At 25.1% G+C, this 21,549-nt stretch overlaps 1 protein-coding gene across 2 annotated transcripts; it reads right to left on the bottom strand.

The window, feature by feature from the left end:
• Positions 1–732: 732 nt before the first annotated feature.
• On the bottom strand, positions 733–10,565 carry LOC145844262 (uncharacterized). Of its 2 annotated transcripts, XR_014370278.1 has the most exons (7): positions 10,469–10,565; positions 9,696–9,992; positions 8,453–8,638; positions 8,206–8,316; positions 5,304–5,542; positions 2,387–2,497; positions 733–826 (listed from the first exon to the last, which is right to left on the bottom strand). XR_014370278.1 is itself a non-coding variant. In XM_082951643.1 (5 exons), the coding sequence occupies exons 1-5, from the start codon at positions 10,532–10,534 to the stop codon at positions 5,327–5,329; spliced, it is 876 nt and encodes a 291-aa protein (XP_082807769.1). In that variant the 5' UTR covers positions 10,535–10,565; the 3' UTR covers positions 4,591–5,326. The 2 variants fall into 2 exon arrangements, 1 of the variants encoding a protein (XP_082807769.1); XM_082951643.1 differs by lacking the exons at positions 733–826; positions 2,387–2,497 and having other exon boundaries at positions 4,591–5,542.
• Positions 10,566–21,549: the final 10,984 nt, after the last annotated feature.

The following is a 21,549-nucleotide window of genomic DNA, read 5'->3' as shown; positions in this document are numbered from 1 at the left end:
TAGAATGTTTTTTGAGAAATAAAAAACTTGATTTTTTTTTTACCTGTTAAATTATTTTTTTTTATAATTCTTTTTAGTTACCTAAGATGTTTTTATAAATTATTTGCAGTTTGCATTAATTGTACGAGAAAAATTCTACATCAGGCGTCGACAAACTGCAGTAGCTTAGAAATTACATTTGTAAAACAAGCAACTTTTTAGTTTTTAACGAAAATAATTTTAAACGTGTATTAAACTAAAAAAAATTTTGTTATAGAAATTTTAATTAAAGGACAAAATAATCAACTTAATGACATCGTTGTTAGAACTATAACCATTGGAAAAGTGGCTACGTCGGGTGAAGGACATATTAAACGGACGATTAGGTAAAAGTTAAATATTACAACACTATTACTGCACTACTAAATCAATGAGTAATTGTATACATACTTCTTAATCTGATATCTGGTATATAAACTAATATCTAAATACAATAAGTTCAGTAACGAATTGTATAAAACACCAAACTTTTTTAAAAGTAAGAATGCTAATTAACTTGTTAAGTATTTGAAACTCTCGATAAGAGAAATTAGTTTTAACTTAAATAAAGTATTTACATTAAAGTAAAGTTTAAACGAGTAAATAGTCACAACAATACTTATTGCCTCATTGTAAATTGTACTACATAAAAATACACAAAACGACACTAATACCTTTTCAACAACGATTTGATATTTCGGGAATTCCCGTAATGTGGAGTACTCGAGGGACTTAAAGGGGGCACGTTTTGGGGCAACTTTCTCCAGATTTAGGATACCTAAAGAGCTTGAGTCGGGTGAAGAGTTCACTGTACGATTTTTAGGGTTTATTGACTTAGCTTCTAACTTGACGAGAATCACAAAATGACGTAACAATTGTAAAACTTCATAACTTTATAAAAAGCAACTCAAAGATGTTGTTTCATCGTAATTCTATAAGAAACCCTTATTACTTGTAAATTTTTATTATAAAAAACCCCGGCCAAGGGTCTGGCTTACTTTTACTCGTAAGGCCCCTGAATTAACAAAACTAAGCTTTTATGCAGATATGATTTGAGAAAATTGGCTTTTCTCTCGGCGAAAATTTCTATTTTTGCGAAAACTTCCTATAATTTTATCAAGTACTTAACAAAAATACTTCCAAAGACGGAAATGTGTCGTATATTTTGTAAAGGCGCAAAAATCACGAAACTTTTAAAGTTAACATTTATTTTAAACTTTATGAAAAGGACAAATAAAAGACAAATGAGGAGGAAACTGTTTTTACAGAACTAGTAGTTTTTTTTTTTATCACGATAATCCAAACTTTTCAGAAAGCCTAAATTTATAAGAAACTGCGGGTACTGACCGCACGTGTTTATCGTTACCAGACGACGGGTGCCGTCAATCGGGGAATTGACGTATGGGGGTCCGGGAATGACGTCACGGTTGAATCTCAAGAAATACTTTTTGGCCGCTATGGCCATCAGGTGGTCGATGTAGTCTGTCTCTTGCACGTTAATAAAGAAACTTTCTCGCTCCCACCTTCCGTGTGCATCATACAGTCGAAATCAATAGGATGAAAGTCAACTAACATTTTCGGTGATAAAAAGCTAACAAACAGATAAGTTTATTTGGAAATATAAATTAAGTTTTGGCGTGTACTAACTTTACTAGGTTTTGTAATTGTAGGTGAAAAATTCAGAGTTGAACATTGTACACATATTCACATGTACAGTAAAATTTTTAACTCGGAAATTTTTTGAAGTTGCTGACTAAAATAAGCTTGAACTAATTCGGAGCTTAAGATATTGTGATTTTAAATTTTGGTATATAAACTTAGACTGTTAAAAAACTTAATGTTTATGTCGTCTGTTGTAAGACACAGCAATTTAATAATAAACCTAGTTTTCTGTTCAAAATAGCTAAAATACTTTCACAACGAATTCATACTAAATAAAACGTGTGTACTTTTTGCTTTTAAGATTACAATAAAAGTTCTGAACTTAATAAAAGGAGAGTAATTACTTAAAATTTTTAAACACTATACTTTTATTATCAAAACAATGTGTCAATCCTTTAAAAAAATTAAGTCAAACGAGATCCTCAGTTGAATAATAAAATATGTAGTTTTTTTTTACAGATGTTATTTTTTTACTGAGAATCTCGTTTGAATTATTTTATTCGAGTGAAACATTGTTTTGATAACCTAAAAATCTAAAGTTAAATAAAATTTGTATTTTTTTTGAATATACATTTTACTAAAAAAAAATAATTTACATAAAAAAATCTATAAAACCTATTTAGTTAGGACCTTTTTAGACCTATTGACTAAAATTTAGAATAGTTTTTTTTTAATTCTTCTAAATTTGGTTATAAATACAACTTACTGGTATGGCTTGTTGTTCAACAGAGTTTGTTCAAATTGTGATTTGTTTCGTCAAACAGTTTCAATAAGCTTGTTAAAGTTACGAATGAATGCCTTTGTTAAAAGTTTAACTCTGTTATTTAAAAGTATGATGTTGTTTGCTAGAATAGGATTGTAATAAATGTTTCTTTTTGCTTAAAATTTTTTTGTATACGTTATACAATATAATTATAGGAAATAACATTATATTCGTTAAAAATATGGCTTTGTTGGTTAAAAGTATGGTTGTGTTTAAACATGGTTTTATTTGTTAGAATTTTTTGAATTAAGAATGATATACTAATTAAAATATAACATTTTGCTCGTTAAACTTAAAACTTTATTCGTCAAAAAATAGTTATTGTATTCGAATGTAATGTTATTGTGTAACAAACATTATCGATTTCATTAATAATATGCTAGTTTTACTTTGTTGACAGATTTTTGTAACTAATAAAGTAGGTAGATGTTATTAGTTTTGTGTAAAGTTATGTGACATGTTTAATACTAAAAGTATTTTAAGGCAAAGTTCGTTAATGTTTTTTTTTAAATACACTAATAATTAACAAACTTGTCTTAATCTCAACTAAAGGTAGTTATCTAATAAAAAGCTATAAAAAATTATAAGGAACAATTTTTTCAAACAAGCTTTTATATAAAAAATAAACGTTTAATTTCTAAAAAAAACAGCTTAACTATCAGAGTTAAATAAACTTTAATATATAAGATGTTCTATTTGAATGAGGTAAAACATTATTTACGCAAATGTTCGTGAGTATTTTATATTGCAGGAATTAATGCCTTTACTAGGTCAATATTTACTTCGATTTTTTACATTTCAAAATGTTTTTCATACATTCATTTAATAAAAGCATAATTAAACTAAAAAAAATTCTTAAACTAAATTACCTGAATAGAAGTTTAAAATGAATTAACCCAAACTTTAACATAACTTATTGTTTAAAATAAACGGAGAAAATTTCATTTAATGACTTCATTATAAAAGAAAACAACATTTACTTATTTTTACAAACTTCTGCTACAATTCTTTGAAATTCGTCGTGCGTAAGTTTTTATAAAACAAACAAGTCTGAGTACTTGAAAATCTGCAGACTAATTTGAGTTCATATGCAAAATTTTATCTCCTGGTTAACACTGGTATTAGGTTTTTCATTTTAGTATCTCGCTTTCAAGCTATTTTAACTAAAATTTCTAAAAATGAAATACGATGAAACAGTTTATACGGCAAAACTTTTATACCATTAAATTACAATAAAGTAAAAGAATAAGGTACGATTACTTTTATATTTAAACTGAAATTAAAACATGCTTATTTAAATTTTATAACAGTTTTAACAACATTAAAACTTAGAAAAAAGGTAGCATTTAAAAGATAGGTTTACTAAATAAAACTATCAAAATATAAATTTACAAGGTTTGATCATACCAATTCGATCATCAGGACTCATGACTAGTTTTTAGTAACTTTTAAAACAAGTTTTTATTCTAAAATATAGTGCTAAGCTGGTAAGAAGCAAATAAGTAATAATAATGATAAAATTTTAAACTTAGAGCTTATTACTTAACACAGTGTTTCATGCACTTAAGTAATAATGACCTTTATAAACTCTATAAATTAAGGTGGACAAAGCTATATATACTATCATTAAGTAATATTAAGTAATACTAATTAGTTTTACTTTTAAGCGTAAGTTTATTTATATATAGCTTTGTCCATCTTGCTTTAAAGAGTTTGTTATAGGTGATAATTGCCTAAGCGCATGAAACACTTTGTTAAGTTATAATTTTAGTTTTAAGTATTGTCATTGTGTAGAATAATTCTTAATAGACTTTTACTAAAAAAAATTTCAAGTTTAGGTAGCGTTGTTATATAAATTTTCAAGTCAAAGTAGCTTATAATATTCAAGTTGTATTTACTGTTGTAATAAGTTTAGAAAATTATAACAATAAAGATAAAAAAATCAAACATATTATCCAAACTTAAATGATTCAACGTTTCATTAAAAAGAATAAACTTTTTATAAAAATTAATACAAAAAGTATGTTACAGAATAAATAGTTTAAGATTCTATAAATAACAAACATATTAAAAAACAATCAAAAAATTAAAACTAAAATTAAAAGGTATGTAGAGCAAATTTTTACTAATTTACTTAAACTAGCATAAAACAATAAACACACGTAAATTCAAAATAGCATCAGTTTCAGTAAACTATTATGTTGTTATGAAATTATTTATATGTCCTGTGCACGCACACGACATATTTTAGTAAACTCTTTATTTAAAAACTTGTCTTTGTTATAAAACTTACTTTACAACTTGTGAAAGTTAATTTTGAATTTTAAAAAAAGTTAAAAGGTATAAACTTCAACTAGAAACGTTTTAAGTTATGCTCAACGATTTTATGTACAGTAAAGTGTATTTTGTGCATACTATTCTGCATAAGTACATTATTCTTTAATAAATTTTGCTTCAATACTTGTTCTAAACTAGAGCTTCCGAAAGTGAGCAATATTGCTATCAAGGGGCGTTAATCAGTAAAGCGGATAAAAATGTAAATGGGTAATTTACTAAAACGGGGGCGATGTCAAATAAATGGAAGCAAATATCTTTTAAATTCTGTCATTGATGCGTTTGTAAAAATGAGTTTGGAAAACCCTGCTATCATCAAAATTTAATACTAAAATTTTGTCAATAATCAAGTATTAATAACACAAACTTAAACCAATTATTATCAGAGTATGTTATTAGATAAAACTAAAAAGTGAATATTTTACCTTACCTTGCTACATTTCACTTTAATCTGACTTCTAAGCATAACTTAAAAATTTAAATTATTGTTATTCCTTTTACATTTTACTTTTTACGAACTACCTACTTGCGCTAACATTAAATCATTTATTATCGACTGAAAATTTTTGTGATGTATTTCGATTTGTACTCGTTCTCGTTTGCTTCCAGCGACAAGTACTTTTGGCGCGACCTCAGCTTTTTGTACTTGCTCGCAACCAGGCTCAGTATCTTGTCGTTCTCGCATCCATGGTTCGTTTCCATCAAGAAATCAGATTCACACATCTCTTCACACGTTTCCAGGCTTCCGTTGGTATTTTTCCAATCCTGCTTAACAATATTTATGTAAAATTTAATTATTTTAAAGTTTATTATGTATACCTTAAATTAAATTTCCGAAAATACATTGCTAGTTGTTATGTTGCTCTTTACGTTTAAGGTAACAGTGTTTGATCGATAGTTTCTATAAACCCCTAAATTTATAAGCAAAAAATTTAGAGATATTATAGTTTACAACATTTATAAGCATACGCAGTTTAGTTGCTTTATTTAATTTTAACAACTTGACTTTAAATTCAACAAAAAAATATTGTATCATATATTTCTGAAAGTAATTTTTATTTTGAAATATAATACTTGATTACTACTCGTTTATTTATTATGTTATTTTAGTTGTAATAGCATCATTTTATTCGGGTATGCTTTGAACTTGTAATCTACATCTAAAATTGGCAAACGTTTGATTTAGTTTATATTTAAACAAATTTGTTTAAATTCGTGGTTAACCACAGGACTGGTGTTATTTGTCGTGCGTCTTAGTCTAATTGTGCCTATTCTTAGACTAACTTAAAATACTTTAAAATACTTAGTCTTTGCTTTAAGCAAAGTTATGTATATTATTTTAAAGATAGAAAGTGTACATATACATATTCTGTATTGAATATTTTAATGAAAGTAGTAAAGAATATTAGAAACTGTTTTATAGCTTATTGCTTACAAATATTCCATATAGAAATGAATTGCATTAAAAACTTTTAGAAAGCAGTCTTAATTGCTATCTGAAAGGTTTTAGATACGTTAGTAATATAAGTTTTTATTTAAACATTTCTATTTATTAGTGAAAAAAAAAAATATATATATATTACGTAAGTAAATTATTTTATTTATTTAAATCAAAATTAAATTCAAAAATATAGCATAATAATTACTTAATGCTTTTGTTACTGAGTGACCTTTCCATACGGTTAGCAGAATTTATATAACTTTTTAAACCAATTAAGCGTAGTTTAAAAAAAAATTAACCTATTTAATGGTTTACATTTAATTAAAATTTTTCTATATGCTTGAACTTATGAATATTAAATTAATTTCAATAAAAAAAGTAAAAATTAAAATATTTCATTATGTTTTATACTATAAAGAAGTTAATTTAAGCTGAAAAAAGTTATGAAAAATGTAAGCCATTTAAACTTTAGACAAAAAACTAATAATACTGTAAAACAAATAAATATTTTTATTGAATTGGAAAATGCTTAGTACTAATTTTAAACAAAAAACCGCCAAAGTTGATAGACAAAACTAATAAAATCTAAATCAAAAGTTAATATGACTGTTTAAACTTTAAATTATAGACTAAATAAAAGCTTATAAAACGTTAAAAAACTATCAAAATAAAGATTACGATATAAACAGTTTGTCATTTAAATTAGTTCACGCTATACTTCTCTTAAATCAACTTATCACTAACTTTTTTAGATAAAATAGTTGCAGATAATAAGTATTAAACATACTTTAGATAGATGTTTCATATACTTTGTAGACAAGATTAATTTTATTGTACAATCTAAGCCGTGCTGTATTTCATAACGTATTAAGACTAACAAGAATAGTTTGCTTAAATTAATTAACATAAGTAACAGAGTTATCGCTAAATGTAATTGTGTTGAAACACAAGATTGCTTGGCAAGTAAAAATTACTTTAACAAAAGTAAATTACGTAACCATTTTCGTATGTAACTAAACACCCATGCTAAATTAGCTAAAGTGAAAGTTAGATTTATTTCAGAAAGCAAACTCATTACTTTATATTGTGCTGTTATAAACAATTAATGAAAAATTCTGTATATAAGTTTGTAAAGTTAAATAAGTTTATTGGTATTATACTTTTTATCATAAGTAATATATTTCAACATTTTTTAAGCAGACTACTACATACAAATTTGTTCTTATTTAACCTTATCTTAATTCAAGTGTGGTACAGCATGGTGTAAATGTGGTGTGAATAACCTCTAATTATCTGATCAATTGCCAAAAAAATTGTGGTAGTTTGAAAGTTGCTATATGAATTTATTTTTTTTTTGTAAAATGTCAGTCTATACATAAAAACTTGTAAACTATTACTATTAAATTGTTTTTTTTAATAATTATTGTTCAACAAATATTTTCCTTTTAATAACAAAGTTTCACTGTGTATCTACAGTTTTTATGATAAATGTAACAAAGTTTAATAGTTTAGGAAAAACATTAAAATAAATACTATGAAGCTTAAAATGTTATTTTCAAACCAAAAAAATAACTTAAATATATAATTAAGTTTCGTCTTTTTTGAAACATCAAGTTAACTTCGAACAAAATTAATACAAAACGTTTGTACCTAACTTTTTTGAGTTATATACTGATTTCCTTTTAAAAAGCAATTTCGCTGACTTTTTGCTAACTGAATTTGTTATACTGATATAGTTTTCCATAATTAAGTATATTTTATTTAAAAAAATACTAGGAAATGGTTACAATAAGTAAATAGCAAAATAAATTTATCAGTTTTATGATTTTTTTTTAATAATAATCTAGTTATTTAAACTTAGAATAAGAGCTTATTTTAAAAATCAAATTGAGTTCTTAAATGTGTGTTAATTTGATTTCAATCTAATCTTTATGTTTTCTTTAACTTTACGCAATTCATTTCATCCATAACTAAGTAAAACACTCACTTCCATTATGAACTTGAAACGAGCAAAGTTTTGTAAAAATTCAATAAACTCCTTAGGCAGGTCCCCATCGTCTGCAATCAAATGAGCCATGTTTAGTATCAACTCTTCAGCCTGTACAATTGTTAAATGCACAGTATAACGTTAATTTATTGTAGAAAAGTATTACAAAAATTTTTTAAAGAAAGTTTTTTATTTCTATGTTAAAAGTTAAAATACAAAAATATTTTTCGATGTTTTGTTAAAAAACCTTTTCGTCGAGTGGTAGTATAAAAGTATGATAATAGTTCCTCCATTTAAGAATCATTTCAGGGTTTTTAAATTCCTCTGCTGCTTTTAAATACTCACCGACATTGTTATATTGTCCTAGAGCTGCTTGGTAAGCTGTTACTCTTACGAGTCTGTTGCCATACAATGGGCCGTATAAGTCTTTAATCTGTAAACAATTGTGTATAATTTTAAAAAGATTAACTGTACAATTTAAAAGGATTATTTTTTAATTTGATTAGACAACATTTAATTTATGCAATGAAGTATAGTATAAAAACCAAAACATTTGGCAGCCAGTATACAAATCCAGTCAGAAAACATTCTTAATAAATTGAAATTGTTAGTAATTCTATTTTTGCAAATATCAAAAACACTTTTTAAAGTTACTTAAATATCATCAAATATCAAATACTTATTTCTTTGTTTATACTTTACTGTTCTTAAAAATGTGTAAGTGTTTATTTAGGTACTTTTTGTTTTTCTCAAAGTTACCTTTAAGTTAGTATCAACTTATATAAAAAGTTTAAAATAATTTTCATCTACACTTTGAGTTGACATCTTTAATACTTAAAACAGGGATTGACAACCTTTTACAAGTAAAGGGCCAGTTTTGCTGAAAAATTTGCTCGCAAACAGCACTGTGTAGTAAAAATAAACAAACAACTAGTCTTCCACAGGCTTTAGTTATTTAAAATAGTTGTAGTAATCAATAAAAAAATGTTTTTTGAAACTAAAATGTGAAAAAAACATATAACTACATGGCATTAGAAGTTATTAACTATTATTTTAAAAGCCTAAATGTATTTTTCACAACAAGTTTTTAAATTTTATTTTTTGTTGTTTTAGCTAAAAAGGCTATCGCGGGACGCAGTTTGTCGACCCCTGGCTTAGAAATGGGTTAGGTAGAAGACATTAAAACATCACATTTAAAGAAAATGGCAAAACCAGTTAGATAAAAACATTTTTGAAACATATACATATAATAACAGATTTTTTTTTCTTTTAAATAAAATATAGAAAAACTATGATAATAAAGAAAGTTTAAACTTTGTTACAACTTATGTTTTTTCTTATTTATATTATAAAAAATACATAAACAGAATAAATTATTTGAAAAATTTTCTTAGCAGTTAAATTTTTGTTTTTTATTTTTTATCTAAACTATATTTAGTTAACCACTAGAACGAAAATACACATAAATAAAACAGAAAAACTGAACTAGCTTTCTTCTCCACAACTTCCAGCTCCATCTCCCGGTTCCTGTGCTCCCTCTCCAGCCTCTTGTCGTAGAACCACAGGAGGGCCATCACGCTGAAGTACAGCACAATTTTCCCCTCGGAAAACCCCCACAAAAATTCCCCGTTCGACGCGAGCGTCAGCCCGTCGGTCACGGCCTGGTAGGAATCCAGTATTTGGTTGGAGGGGGACACGGGTGTCGTTGTGCAGGTTTCTACCATGTCGGTGCAGCTTTGCTGGGCCTCCTTGCTTGCCTGGCTCCTGAAGGAGTTCAGCTTTCTCAACTGTTTAAAGTTAATTGAGTTAATTATAAAAAGGTTAATGTTTATACAGGGCTTTTAAATAATTTATTGAAATGGCGATTTTAAAAATTCTGGAACATATGTTTCATAAAGCTTTAATTTTTCATAATTAGATCGATTTTTGTACTGAATATTTGTAATGTACAATATTACGTCATACTGTTTTTTGTTTTTTTGCATAACTTTTGTATCTTTGTTTAGTACAGTGCTTTTTATTTTGAATTTAACTGGCTGATGATTAAAGCTTTATGAAAAATTAAAGCTTTATGAAACATATGTTCCAGAATCTTTAAAATCGCCATTTCAATAAATTATATATATATATATATATATATATTTATATATATATATATATATATATTTACCACAGATGTTCTTGTGCTAAAACTTTATTTCAACTAACGGCGTTTACTTCAACTAATACTTATTACAACGTGTACATACAAAACTTCACTCACCTGTATTGCACTGTATTCTATGTTAAGAAATATTTTTGAAATAACTTGTTTCTGAAAGAATGCCATTAAATGATTATAATTTTTTTTTGTTATAAAAATACCTAAAAGTACAATTGTTGAAGGAAATAGATATTTTTTAATTTCAGTAATAAAATAACTGCAACGTAACGTATTTTTATAATACTTTACTGTTTTGATTAAAAAAGTTGTTTAAAGTTTGAAAATCAAACTAAAATTTTTTTCTTTAACATTGTCAACGCAAATTATTCTCAAGCGTAAAGTAGTAAACTGTAATACAAAGTATATATTATAAAAAATATGATAGTTAAACTAAAATAAAGTGTTTTAGAAAAAGATGATTAAATTAAATCTAGGTTTTCAAAAATAAAGCTACAATTGGACGCCTTTTAAAAGTGATAAAGCGAGTTTAATGAAAACATTCTTTTACGTACAGCCGTAATTTTATATTATAAAAATAAAAGTAGAACAAAAACCAAACTAATAATGTTATTATGGTATAGTCTAAAAAAAAAAAGTTGTTTTGAACAGTTTGTTTATAATTAAACATAAGAAAAGGATCGATTTTTTTTATTGACTGGTTTGATCTGGCCTGATTAGTTTTTGTGTTTTAGTTTAGTTATAGGTTAAAAAGTACACATATAACTTTGTCTAATATTGTCTCTTTATTTAAATCTACTTTTATATAACTTTGTTAAAAAATTTTTTTTGTTCAAAAAAAAATTCTCTTAAATTATGTTTTTAGTTTTTTAAATCTACGATAAAATAAATCTAACCTGCTGCTTAAAAAGTATTTGTTTTCATTATAACGTTTTCAACAAACACACTTCTTATCAAGTATAAATCGACGACTTTAACATGATCAGAAAACTTAAAAACTATTATTTTTCATACTTAATAACTTCTAAAGAAATGTAAAAAAAAAAATTTAAAGAAGTGTTAAAAAAATTTTCTTTTAGTTTTGTCTTCTCAAGTCTTACTTTAACTTATACTATAACCTATAAGCTTCAATCTTTTATTTAGGCTAAACGAAACTTATTTTAATACTCTCTTAAATAACCTCTGCGTATAACACACAGTCTACTTTCAATTAAGAGTTATATAATTGTGTCTGTCGCGATATCAAACTAATTGAAAAAGGGAAACAGACAGTGTAAGAGTTAATTAAAAAAAGGTTAAAACTAGCTTACGAAAACAAAGAAGCGGCTTTTTTTTATAGATTTTCTTTGAAGGACTAATACTTTTCTGGCGTCGTAGAGTATTGAAATAGAAAGTATGTTCTTTAGTAGTGTTTACAACTTTTGATTTGTTTTAAATATTTATTTTCAATTGTTGTAATCATTACAAATTCTATAACTTTTTAAGATATTGTTCGGAATATTAAAGTTTTTTAAGTGTAAAGTATTCTATAATTGTAACCTTAAGAAAAAAGAGGAATTTTAATACATTATTTAATAAAGTTATTTAGAAACTACTAGTTTAAAATATGGTGATTGACTTTAGTTTGAAGTAGAATCATAAATCATTTTTAAGTATAAAAGAAGAAAAAAAAAAAGGTTCTTTATCTATTACTTTTTATTTAATTTTTACCTCATGCAAATATATCTAGTTTAGAGTTTAAATTTTGCAAAAATAAAATAAAACGATTCCTAATCTAACTATATGTGAAACCATAATACAACATATTTAACAGAAAAGCTTATGATTATCAAAACATGACCTAGTCTTAACTTTTGTTTTTATTTAGATATCTTAGAAAAACATAAACTTTCGACTTGAAAAAAATATTATAAGCTTTATGTAAGTCTAGTAATATAAATAAGTTTTGTTTTCCTTTTTATTAAAGTATATACTGCCTTGCATTAACCTTTACTAATTGTTACACTTTGACAGCTAGCACTTCACATCTTTAACTGTCTGACATATATTTTACGTCATCTAGATGTTACATCACAACATGTTTATTGTGAAAGTTGTATAATTTAATTTACTGCTAAATTTACTAGCTAGGATTTAAAAATGTACTTAATATCTAAATAACTTCATAAAAAGTTTAGAGTTTTTATTCTTATACTTGTAATAGTTTTAAGAAAAAGATTGTTTAAAGCTTTAATACGTTTTTTTATACTTTTGTTTAAAATTATGTTTTATATAAATTTTTATACGTTTTCAATTCCTATAGGTTATTATTTATATTTGAAAATGTAACAACTCTGTGTTTTATATAGTGAATGTATTTTTGTTTAACTTATTAATTTAAATTTATTAGTTTAAATATATTTATTTATTTAAGTAACATTCAAAGTAAACTTAAACTTGTCACTAGTCTTCAAAAAAATGTTTGTTATATGTTCTAAAACATGGCAATTTGATTTATTTTTAAACTTAATTTAAGCCTCGATGTATACACTAAGTGTTTCCTTAGAAGTGCTCTTTATAAATAGTTTATTATCTTTATTGATTACAATTTATAATACAAAGTTTTATTATTAGCTTTAACAACATAAAAAAGTTAAAACTCACTATATGTAGGGCTGAATAAAAAAAACTTAAGGTTTTTACTTTTTAGTGTAATTGACTTTTAGGCGATTTTCTTTTAAATAAAAACTACAGGATTTAAAGATAAAGTTTTAAAGCAATGGCCTATAAATTAATTTGTTTTAAGTGAAACGAATTATATACTTAAGGTATAACCAAGTTCAAATGGAAAATTACCGCACAGCTAAAAATTCAAAGAATTTTTTGGTTAAACTTTATTTACTTATAAACTATCACCAAGTTTTAAACCTTTTTTTTTTCATTTTTAGTTATATCTAAATTCTAATGTCATTTATGTGTATAAAAATAATTTATAAAAGTTTATAGATTATTTAGTTTAATTTTCATATATTTAACCATTAATCTATTAAATATATGAATACAATGGCTTTACAAATTTATGTTAAAATTCAAAAAATATGTTTATCTTCAAGCAGTTTATTTTTCAACTTAATTCATTGTAAACACTTTTTAAATTTTTATGTAAACTTTTATTGAATAGTCTTACATGAATAAATTTAAATAGGTATATTTATAACCTTTTTAACCATGTAAGTGTACATAATTTAAAGTGAGATATTAATTTAGAATAAGATAGTTAGAATAGTTAAGAAGTAAAATAATTACACAGGTTTGCAGTTATCTTATAAGCATGCTTGCATTTAAAGTAAATAGTAAGTGACTAAAATCGCTTAAACCTTTAAGTTTATTAAAATATTTTTAGGCTTGCTATAGAATAGTTTAACTTACCATCAAAATTTAAATTAGTATGGAAGTTTTTATATTAAAATATATATATATAAAACTTTACTTTTATGAGTCTCTTTAACACATTTAATTTGTGTATCATATTTAAAAAACTACGTTTATAGTTATGTTTTAAATGGCAAAATACAAGGGTCTACCTACAGCCTCTTATGAGAAATATATCAACTTTTCTAGAAGTAGTTTCACTTTGGCTGTCATTATATAAAAAAAATCTTACGTGCTTCGCAGTTATTTAAAACTGTCGTGTTAATTGATAAAATGTTTTAGCCAGAGATGTGACAAAATAAGCAACAGTAAAGCACTAGTAACTTCTAGTTTTAGATCAGTAGGCTTTTGTTTTATCACATCAACTTTTTTTATTATTTTAAAAACGTATTTTATAAACTAAAAAATAAAATAAAATTTGCATATTTTACTTTTTGGACTAATTTCGCCCGCGGGTGGCAGTTTGCCGTACCCTGACTTGAAGCAACTAAAAATCTAGTTTATTTTTAATTTGTAATTATGTAAAAATATTTAATTTAAATTGAGTAGAAAAAGTAATGAAACAACAGTAAATTTTTTTAAATCTCAGCAAGTTTTACGTTTGTAAGTATTTATATAGTTAACAAAGTAACTTTAAAACTGTTAAAGAATAGACTTTTATATATAGAAATAGGCAAAAAGATCACTCTAAGACTGTACTAGACTTATAAAAAATATAAAACTGAAGATATAATTTAATTAAGCAAGTAATAATTTAACTGTTCCAATAAAAATCAATTATCAACACTAATCAGTCATAATAATTATAAACTATACCATATATCAGATCAATATTTGAAACTTTTATTTTAATATTAAATAACTGTTTCATAAACATTTTATTAACCAATAAAATTTAAAATCTTTTTTTTGCTTCCATCTCGTGATCTGTCTAGTTATAAACGTCGTCTGTCTAGTAGTTTTTAACATCATAAATTTCAATTTTTTAACATGATTATTCCCAATAGACTTAACTTGTTATACTTGGCGACAAATACGTTTGCGATGATACTAGACTCTTGTCACTTACTTAAATTAGATTAGCTACACTCAATTAGCCCTTCTGACATAGTTTTTTTTTTCTATAAATTCTACTCGAAAGTTTTACTTTGATTTTAAGCTTAACAAAAATATATTAATTGTTAATTACCTAAAAACTAAGTGTCTTTTTGTTAGTAATTGAAAAAAAAATATGGGAGTAAAAATATCGGTATAACTTCTATTTTTTTTCAACTTTGACTTTAAAATGTTAAAATTTTGAAGTTTTTACAATTTTTAACCTTTTGTATTAAATGTTAAAATGTTTTAGAAAAAACAAAGTAAACAAACTTTTAAGAAATAAGTCTTAAAAAGTTTTGATAAATTATGACCTAGTTAGCATTAATCTAGTGTCGTACTACTTACAGGGAAATATATAGTGCATATAGCATTGACTAACAAATGGGTGTAGATCATATAACACTGAAAATAAATATAGTTTAAACTTGATATCACATTTGTCTTTTAAAATATTATTTCAACCACGTTTTAAGTTCTACAAACAAAATAAACACCTAAATAACCGCTAAAAATAGTTGTGAAATGATAGAAAAGTTTGCAACTCAAAGAAGCTAAAATAACATTTTATTTATTTAAAGTATTTTTAAGTATGAAATAAAGTTTATAATTTTTTTTTTGTAATCTATTTCAAAATTCTTACAATAAAGAACGAAGTTATAATGTTTTTTAGTAAGCATTTTCGTTAACAAAAGTATTTAGTGTTTTATTTAAAACTTGTTTCTGACATGCATAAGTGTAAAAGTTTTATTTATATTATTTCAAAAAAACTATAAAAGCATTTAGTATAGTAAAATCTTAAAACAATGGATGGCAAACTGCCGCCCACAGGCCATATACGTCCCAAGAAAAGTAAAGGTGCGGTCCACAACCATACTTTCTTTATAAATCAGTTGCGGTCCGCAAAATAAAATTTTGAAACATACACTAGACATTCTTTCGTTTAAACTAAGAGTAAAAATGTCTAAGGTAAAAATGTCAAAACAAATAATTAAAACCTACACTAAGTATATCGGATCTGTTTATAAAAAAAATCATGTCGTAACTAAAAATACAACTGAAGCCCGCAAAGATTTTTTAAAACTAAAAACATTAGATATGTCTTTTTTCATAAAACTCTAAAGCTTATTAAATAAAAATTTTAAAAGAATATGTAAAAGATGAAACGTTAATAAGAAAGACTATGTTTTGCAAAAGCATTTCAAAGAAAATACTACTATTCAAAATTAAAACAAAAAAATAAAAGAAAATTTCGAAAAAATAATAAACAGTTACTTCGAACTATAACTGACCACAGCAGTTTAAAAAACCTTAAGATGAAAAAAACATGGTTTTGTTTTTAAATTTTACTTACTATTAAAAGATACATGTTTTTACATTTTAAATTAACGCACTTTGCTTTTGCTATTTCGTAACTCAAGTAATCTTATGTACAGAAATACAAAAACTCGCAGTTAATTGTTTTTGTTTATCGTCAAGTCATTATCTTGGCATCTTCTATCAAAGGAAAAACGGTTTTGTATTTTGTGTTATAAACGCCTTTTAAATAATTTAAATAAGTTTAAACGGTATAATTTTTTTTTTGGTATATGATCAAGTGAAATTTTCTTGTAATTCTCTATTTAAGTTAAATTAAATTTGATGTTCAATTTGTGAGTACGTTTATGTGTACGTAGTTTATAGGCCTATTGTATCGAAATTTGCTTTTTTCAAACTGTTTTTTAAACTTTTAAATTTGTTTATTAAAGTGTACGTTTGATATCTTTGAAGTTTATCAAAATACTTTTGTTGTTTTAAGTTTTGTATGGTACTTTGTTTTTAAAGTGTTTTTAAATATGTTCTAACCTTTTTGATCGTTTTAAATGTAAAGTAGTTCAACTTTTTATTTTCTGTGATAAAATGATTTTTTAACTTCTCGCTGCATACCAAGTGTTCATTTTTTCTATAAGTTATTATATAAAATAATGAATACTTGTTTTAATCTTAACAAAACGTTTTTGATCGTTAGATAGCAAAACTCAAGTGTCTTTTTGTAAGTAATTAAAATACTTCCAAAAATAAAATAGTTGGTAAAACTTCTGTACTTTTAACTTTTGAATTTAAAAAAGTTAAAATTTTTATAAATTTGTAATTTCTTGCATGAGCTCTTGATTTATTCAAGAACAAACACTAATATTTTAAAACGAATAGTTTTATAGGTAGTATTTAAAAAATTCATGATACAACTAGTTTTTATCTAGTTTCGTACAACACAAAAGGAAATGTATGCAGCAATTTACTAAGAATGAGTGTAGATCACAAAAAACTGAAAATTTTAATGATTTTAAAACTTGGTATTACGTTTGTGTTTTAAAAAAGAATTTCAACCACGTTAAAAGTTCTAGATGCAAAATACTCACGTGTTTAGTATAAAATATAAACTAAACAGTTTGAAAGATTTGCATCTCAAACAGGCTAAACTAACACTATATATTAAATTTAAAAAATTTCAATGGATAAGTATAAGTGTATTGTTCTTTTTTTCAACTAAAATTCAATAAATAGTTCTTATAGAAATGAAATGAGTTAAAAACGTTTTAGTAGCATTTTAGGTAAATAAAACGTTGTAGTTTTTTATTTAGAACTTGTTTCTGACACGCATAAATATACAATGTTTTATCAATATTACTTAAAACAAACTATAAAAGTACTTAGTATGGTAAAATGTTAAAGCAGTGGTTAATTAGTAAGGAAGCTTAAAAGTAAATTGATAATTAACTAGTAAAGGGGAGGGAAAATATCTAATAAATTGGGGCGATTATTCTTTAAATCTTTTTTTGAATTTTAGTACGTAAAATATTTTTTTATGTTGCAAATTTTATAGAGGTTATAAACAAACGATTTACGTTCAACCAAGTAACTGAGTAATAAATCAATTGTAGAACAATAATTTTACTTTTATATCGAAGTATCTAAATAGATTAAAGTGCAAATGAAATAAATTGTACTATAATCAATATTTTGACCAGTTTGAATATAATTAGACTAATTCATTAGAGTAACAATAAATTTAACTATTTCAACTAATGTAAACAGCAAAATACATTGCAGCTGAATTTTTAAAACTTTAGTTTTTTAATCATCATAAGTCTAAAGTGAATACAAACCAAATGTTGTTTTCTTTAAAAATTTTTGCGAGAGGAGAAATAAGTGCCAAGTTTTATTTCATAACAAAGTTTAACGCGTCTTATCAAACAGGTTGTATTTTTAAATTTAATTGCATGACAGCCTTATATCTAATTTTAATTTTAATTTTAAGTTATACACTTTAAAGAAAAACTTAAAGCAATATTTTGCTGCTTAAATCATAAACTAATAACTAGCAGCACTAGCTATTATTTAGGTTAAACGCAATTCGCTTTCAACGAGATAGTTATATAAGTTAAAAAACTGTGTTCCACAAACCCTGACAGCTTGCTTAACTCTCAGGCTACAACACGATCAAAACAAGTACAATGTAAAAACATTAGCAAACTTAAGCACATAACAATCAAGTTTAAAAAGCAAAGAACAACAATAAAATAAAATTTATGTATAAAAAAAGCTTAGTTATACATAAAGAGAATTAATAGTTATTTATAAATTTAAAAACTTTTTGAACAGTTTTGTTCTATATTACAGAAGTCTAATAAGGATTGTTTAAAAGTTTTTTATTACTTCTAAAAATCATTATTATATGAAAAATAGTTAAAAGTATTGTAGTTAAACTATTCACTGATATAACTATTTTTGCCAGCAACTTTCCTTTCATTGCAAAGTTATTTTCAGTTATCAATCAATTTTATCTACATACCTGCACTTTTAATTAAAACTGTTTATAGACGTTTTCAGATAAAAAGCATGAAGTTTATTTGCACATTAGTACTGATATGTACCGCTTTTGCAAACTTTGTAGCCGCAAATCAAAACAAAGCAGAAGTAGCATACACTTGTAAAGAAGTTGAAAACATGAAAGATTCTTTTCTTGACAACTTCAGTTAGTCTAGTAGTAACCTTTGTCTGTATCAAATTTTTTAAAGCTTTAGATGTAGTTTGAACATGTTTAATAACTTTATAAGTAATAGTTTCAGTTAGCAACTGTATATGGTTTCAGTTAGCAACTGTGCTTCTTTATCACGTGTTATCTTGCTCTCTTTAAAATAGAACTCGATAGTTTTAGTAAAAGTAATTAGAATATACATTTTAAAGTTAAGTATATTTAAAAAAAATAGTTTATTGAACCAAATTTTGTAAAGTCTTAATTCCTAGAAAAGAATTGTTGACACTTTGGCATAACATAATACTACATATCTTAAATTAAATATTTTGTTTTTACAAAACTTTCTTTTTGATAAAAACGTACTATACGTTACTCAGTTGAATACGAGTTCAAAGTGACGACAAACAGAGGAGGTTTTTGGCAGTGTCGTGAGCAGTGTCTTGACATGGGGGGCGACTTGTTGTACCACAACTTCGGTTCAGAGGGGTCACGATATCATGAGTTTGTTTAAAAACATCTATTTTTACACATTACCGACGCAATCAAAGTTATTTTTTTCACGGTTTATGAGTCTTTAAATTGAAATTGTTTTCTCAGACGAAAATCGTTAACTACTTTTGATCTAGTGACTACTTATTGAAAAGCTGTTAGAAGTATTTATTTAAACACTTTAACTTAGAATTATTTTTTGGTAAATTATCTGAAAACATAAAAGTAGAAATAGTTTTTTTTTAACAGATATACTATAAACAATTTTTAAGTTGAAAATTTAATCGTTTTGAGTTTTGATAAATTAACCGAAATGTCAAAAAAAATACTCTAACAAACATACTACAAAAACTTTTAAGAAATTGAGCCTATCTCAATATTTTATTAGCGAACTTACGGCCCTTGTTGATCGAGACTACAGCAAGAACTACTGGATAGGAGCGCACGACATCGGAGTGGAAGGATCTTTTAGGATGATGAACGGATCCAGGTTCGAACCTTCGGACGAGACCTTGTACGATTGGACTGGGGAACAATCCTGATAACCACAATGGGGAAGACTGTGTACACATATGGACCACTTACAACGGACTGAACGACCTGCCTTGTGACAGGTAAATTAGTTTTTATATCAATCTTCTTCTAAATAATAAATTGAAGATCTGATATTACTTAATATTACTTTAATTTTTAAATTACCGCTATCTGGTGCACTTTTTAGGGACTGATTCTGGTTCTTTAAAAGATTGTTAGTATCAGTCATTATTATTTGTCTAAATAAAAAGTTAAACTAGATAATTTAATATAATAATTTATTAGTTTTAGTTTATTTTTATTACACTTAATGAGTACTAGTTCTTTTATTTATTCATTATCAAACAACATTGTTAAGTTTTTTTCTTAGTTATAAAAACAACTTTTTACACTTTTAAAGCACTCTTTCAGTATTTTTAAGATATATGTTTGTGATAATTAAAAAACTTACATTTTGTACTATTTTTTGAAACTTCGTAAATACATTTGTAAACAAAATATCTTCGTCCCTTTTAATTTTAGATGTTTATTTTCGTTTTTGTTTATACATAAAAGAATAATGAATAAACTTATAATGTTTGCTAAAGTTAGAATCTGCCCCTTTAACTAATAAAACTAACAATAAAGTTTTCTGTTCATATATTTCTTCTTTAAATTAAAACTCACCACTTAGTGTTTGCAAACCGTAACTTTTTCAGTTTAATTTTTTATATTTTTGAATTTTTTTTTTAATTAATTCATACTTTGAACACAAATGAAAATGTGTGAACGAGCTAATTTTTGGTTTCATTAAAATCTACTTTAAAAATTTCTAGGTATGACGAAGCCGGTGGAGACGGCAAAAATCTCTACGGGATTTGTGAGATCCCAAAGCTGAAGAACTGTAAAATTAATTAATTTTATTGTGACTTGAAGCTTAAAGTTTGTTGTAAGATTATAAAGTATTTATAATACAAAATTTGTTCTTTTTTATTACAGTAGCCTGTCGTTTGAGTACGTATTTCTCAAGCATGCACTTTTTATCTAAAAACGCTGTGTTCTAATTTGTTTTATAAATTCTAGAAGTTCTGCAGTATGTAATTTTGCACCGTTTTCAAAGCACGTACTCAAGCGGCAGGTTACTGCAACAAATTTGTTAAACATGTCTAGCTTGTTTTTATAAATATCTTAATAAATTTCTTACCCGGTACGATATAATACTTTTAGTCGAGGTAACTAATTATACATTTTACATTAATTAAACTGGCAAAATTAATATAAAGTAAAGAATGTCAATTTTTTAATAGTTTGTTTAATATTTTAGGGATATTTAGATGATAAAAACTAAGTCAAAACTGAAAATTTAATCACAAGTAAGCTTTATCCAAATTACTTACGTAAAACTTTTAAAATAAATAAGATAAAGTCTATTATATTTTTTATCTGACTGTTAGATTAAAGTTCATACCAGATAATAAAAACCTAATTCAAAGTTCTTAAAAACTTCTTAACATTTGTAACGAGGCGATTTTATGAAAATACTTCTTGCTAACTACATCTCAATCGCCGAACATTGTTTATATTAATTTTTAACATAACTTGATGTCAAAAATTTATATTTCTTTTTTAAATTACCTGTAATACATAAATTTTATAT

The sequence above is a fragment of the Thalia democratica genome, chromosome 9 (assembly GCF_965202585.1).
Source record: "Thalia democratica chromosome 9, ktThaDemo2.hap1.1, whole genome shotgun sequence".
Taxonomy (NCBI): domain Eukaryota; kingdom Metazoa; phylum Chordata; class Thaliacea; order Salpida; family Salpidae; genus Thalia; species Thalia democratica.
Note: the sequence above shows the minus strand (reverse complement) of the source record. Positions and strands in the feature narration are given on the sequence as shown.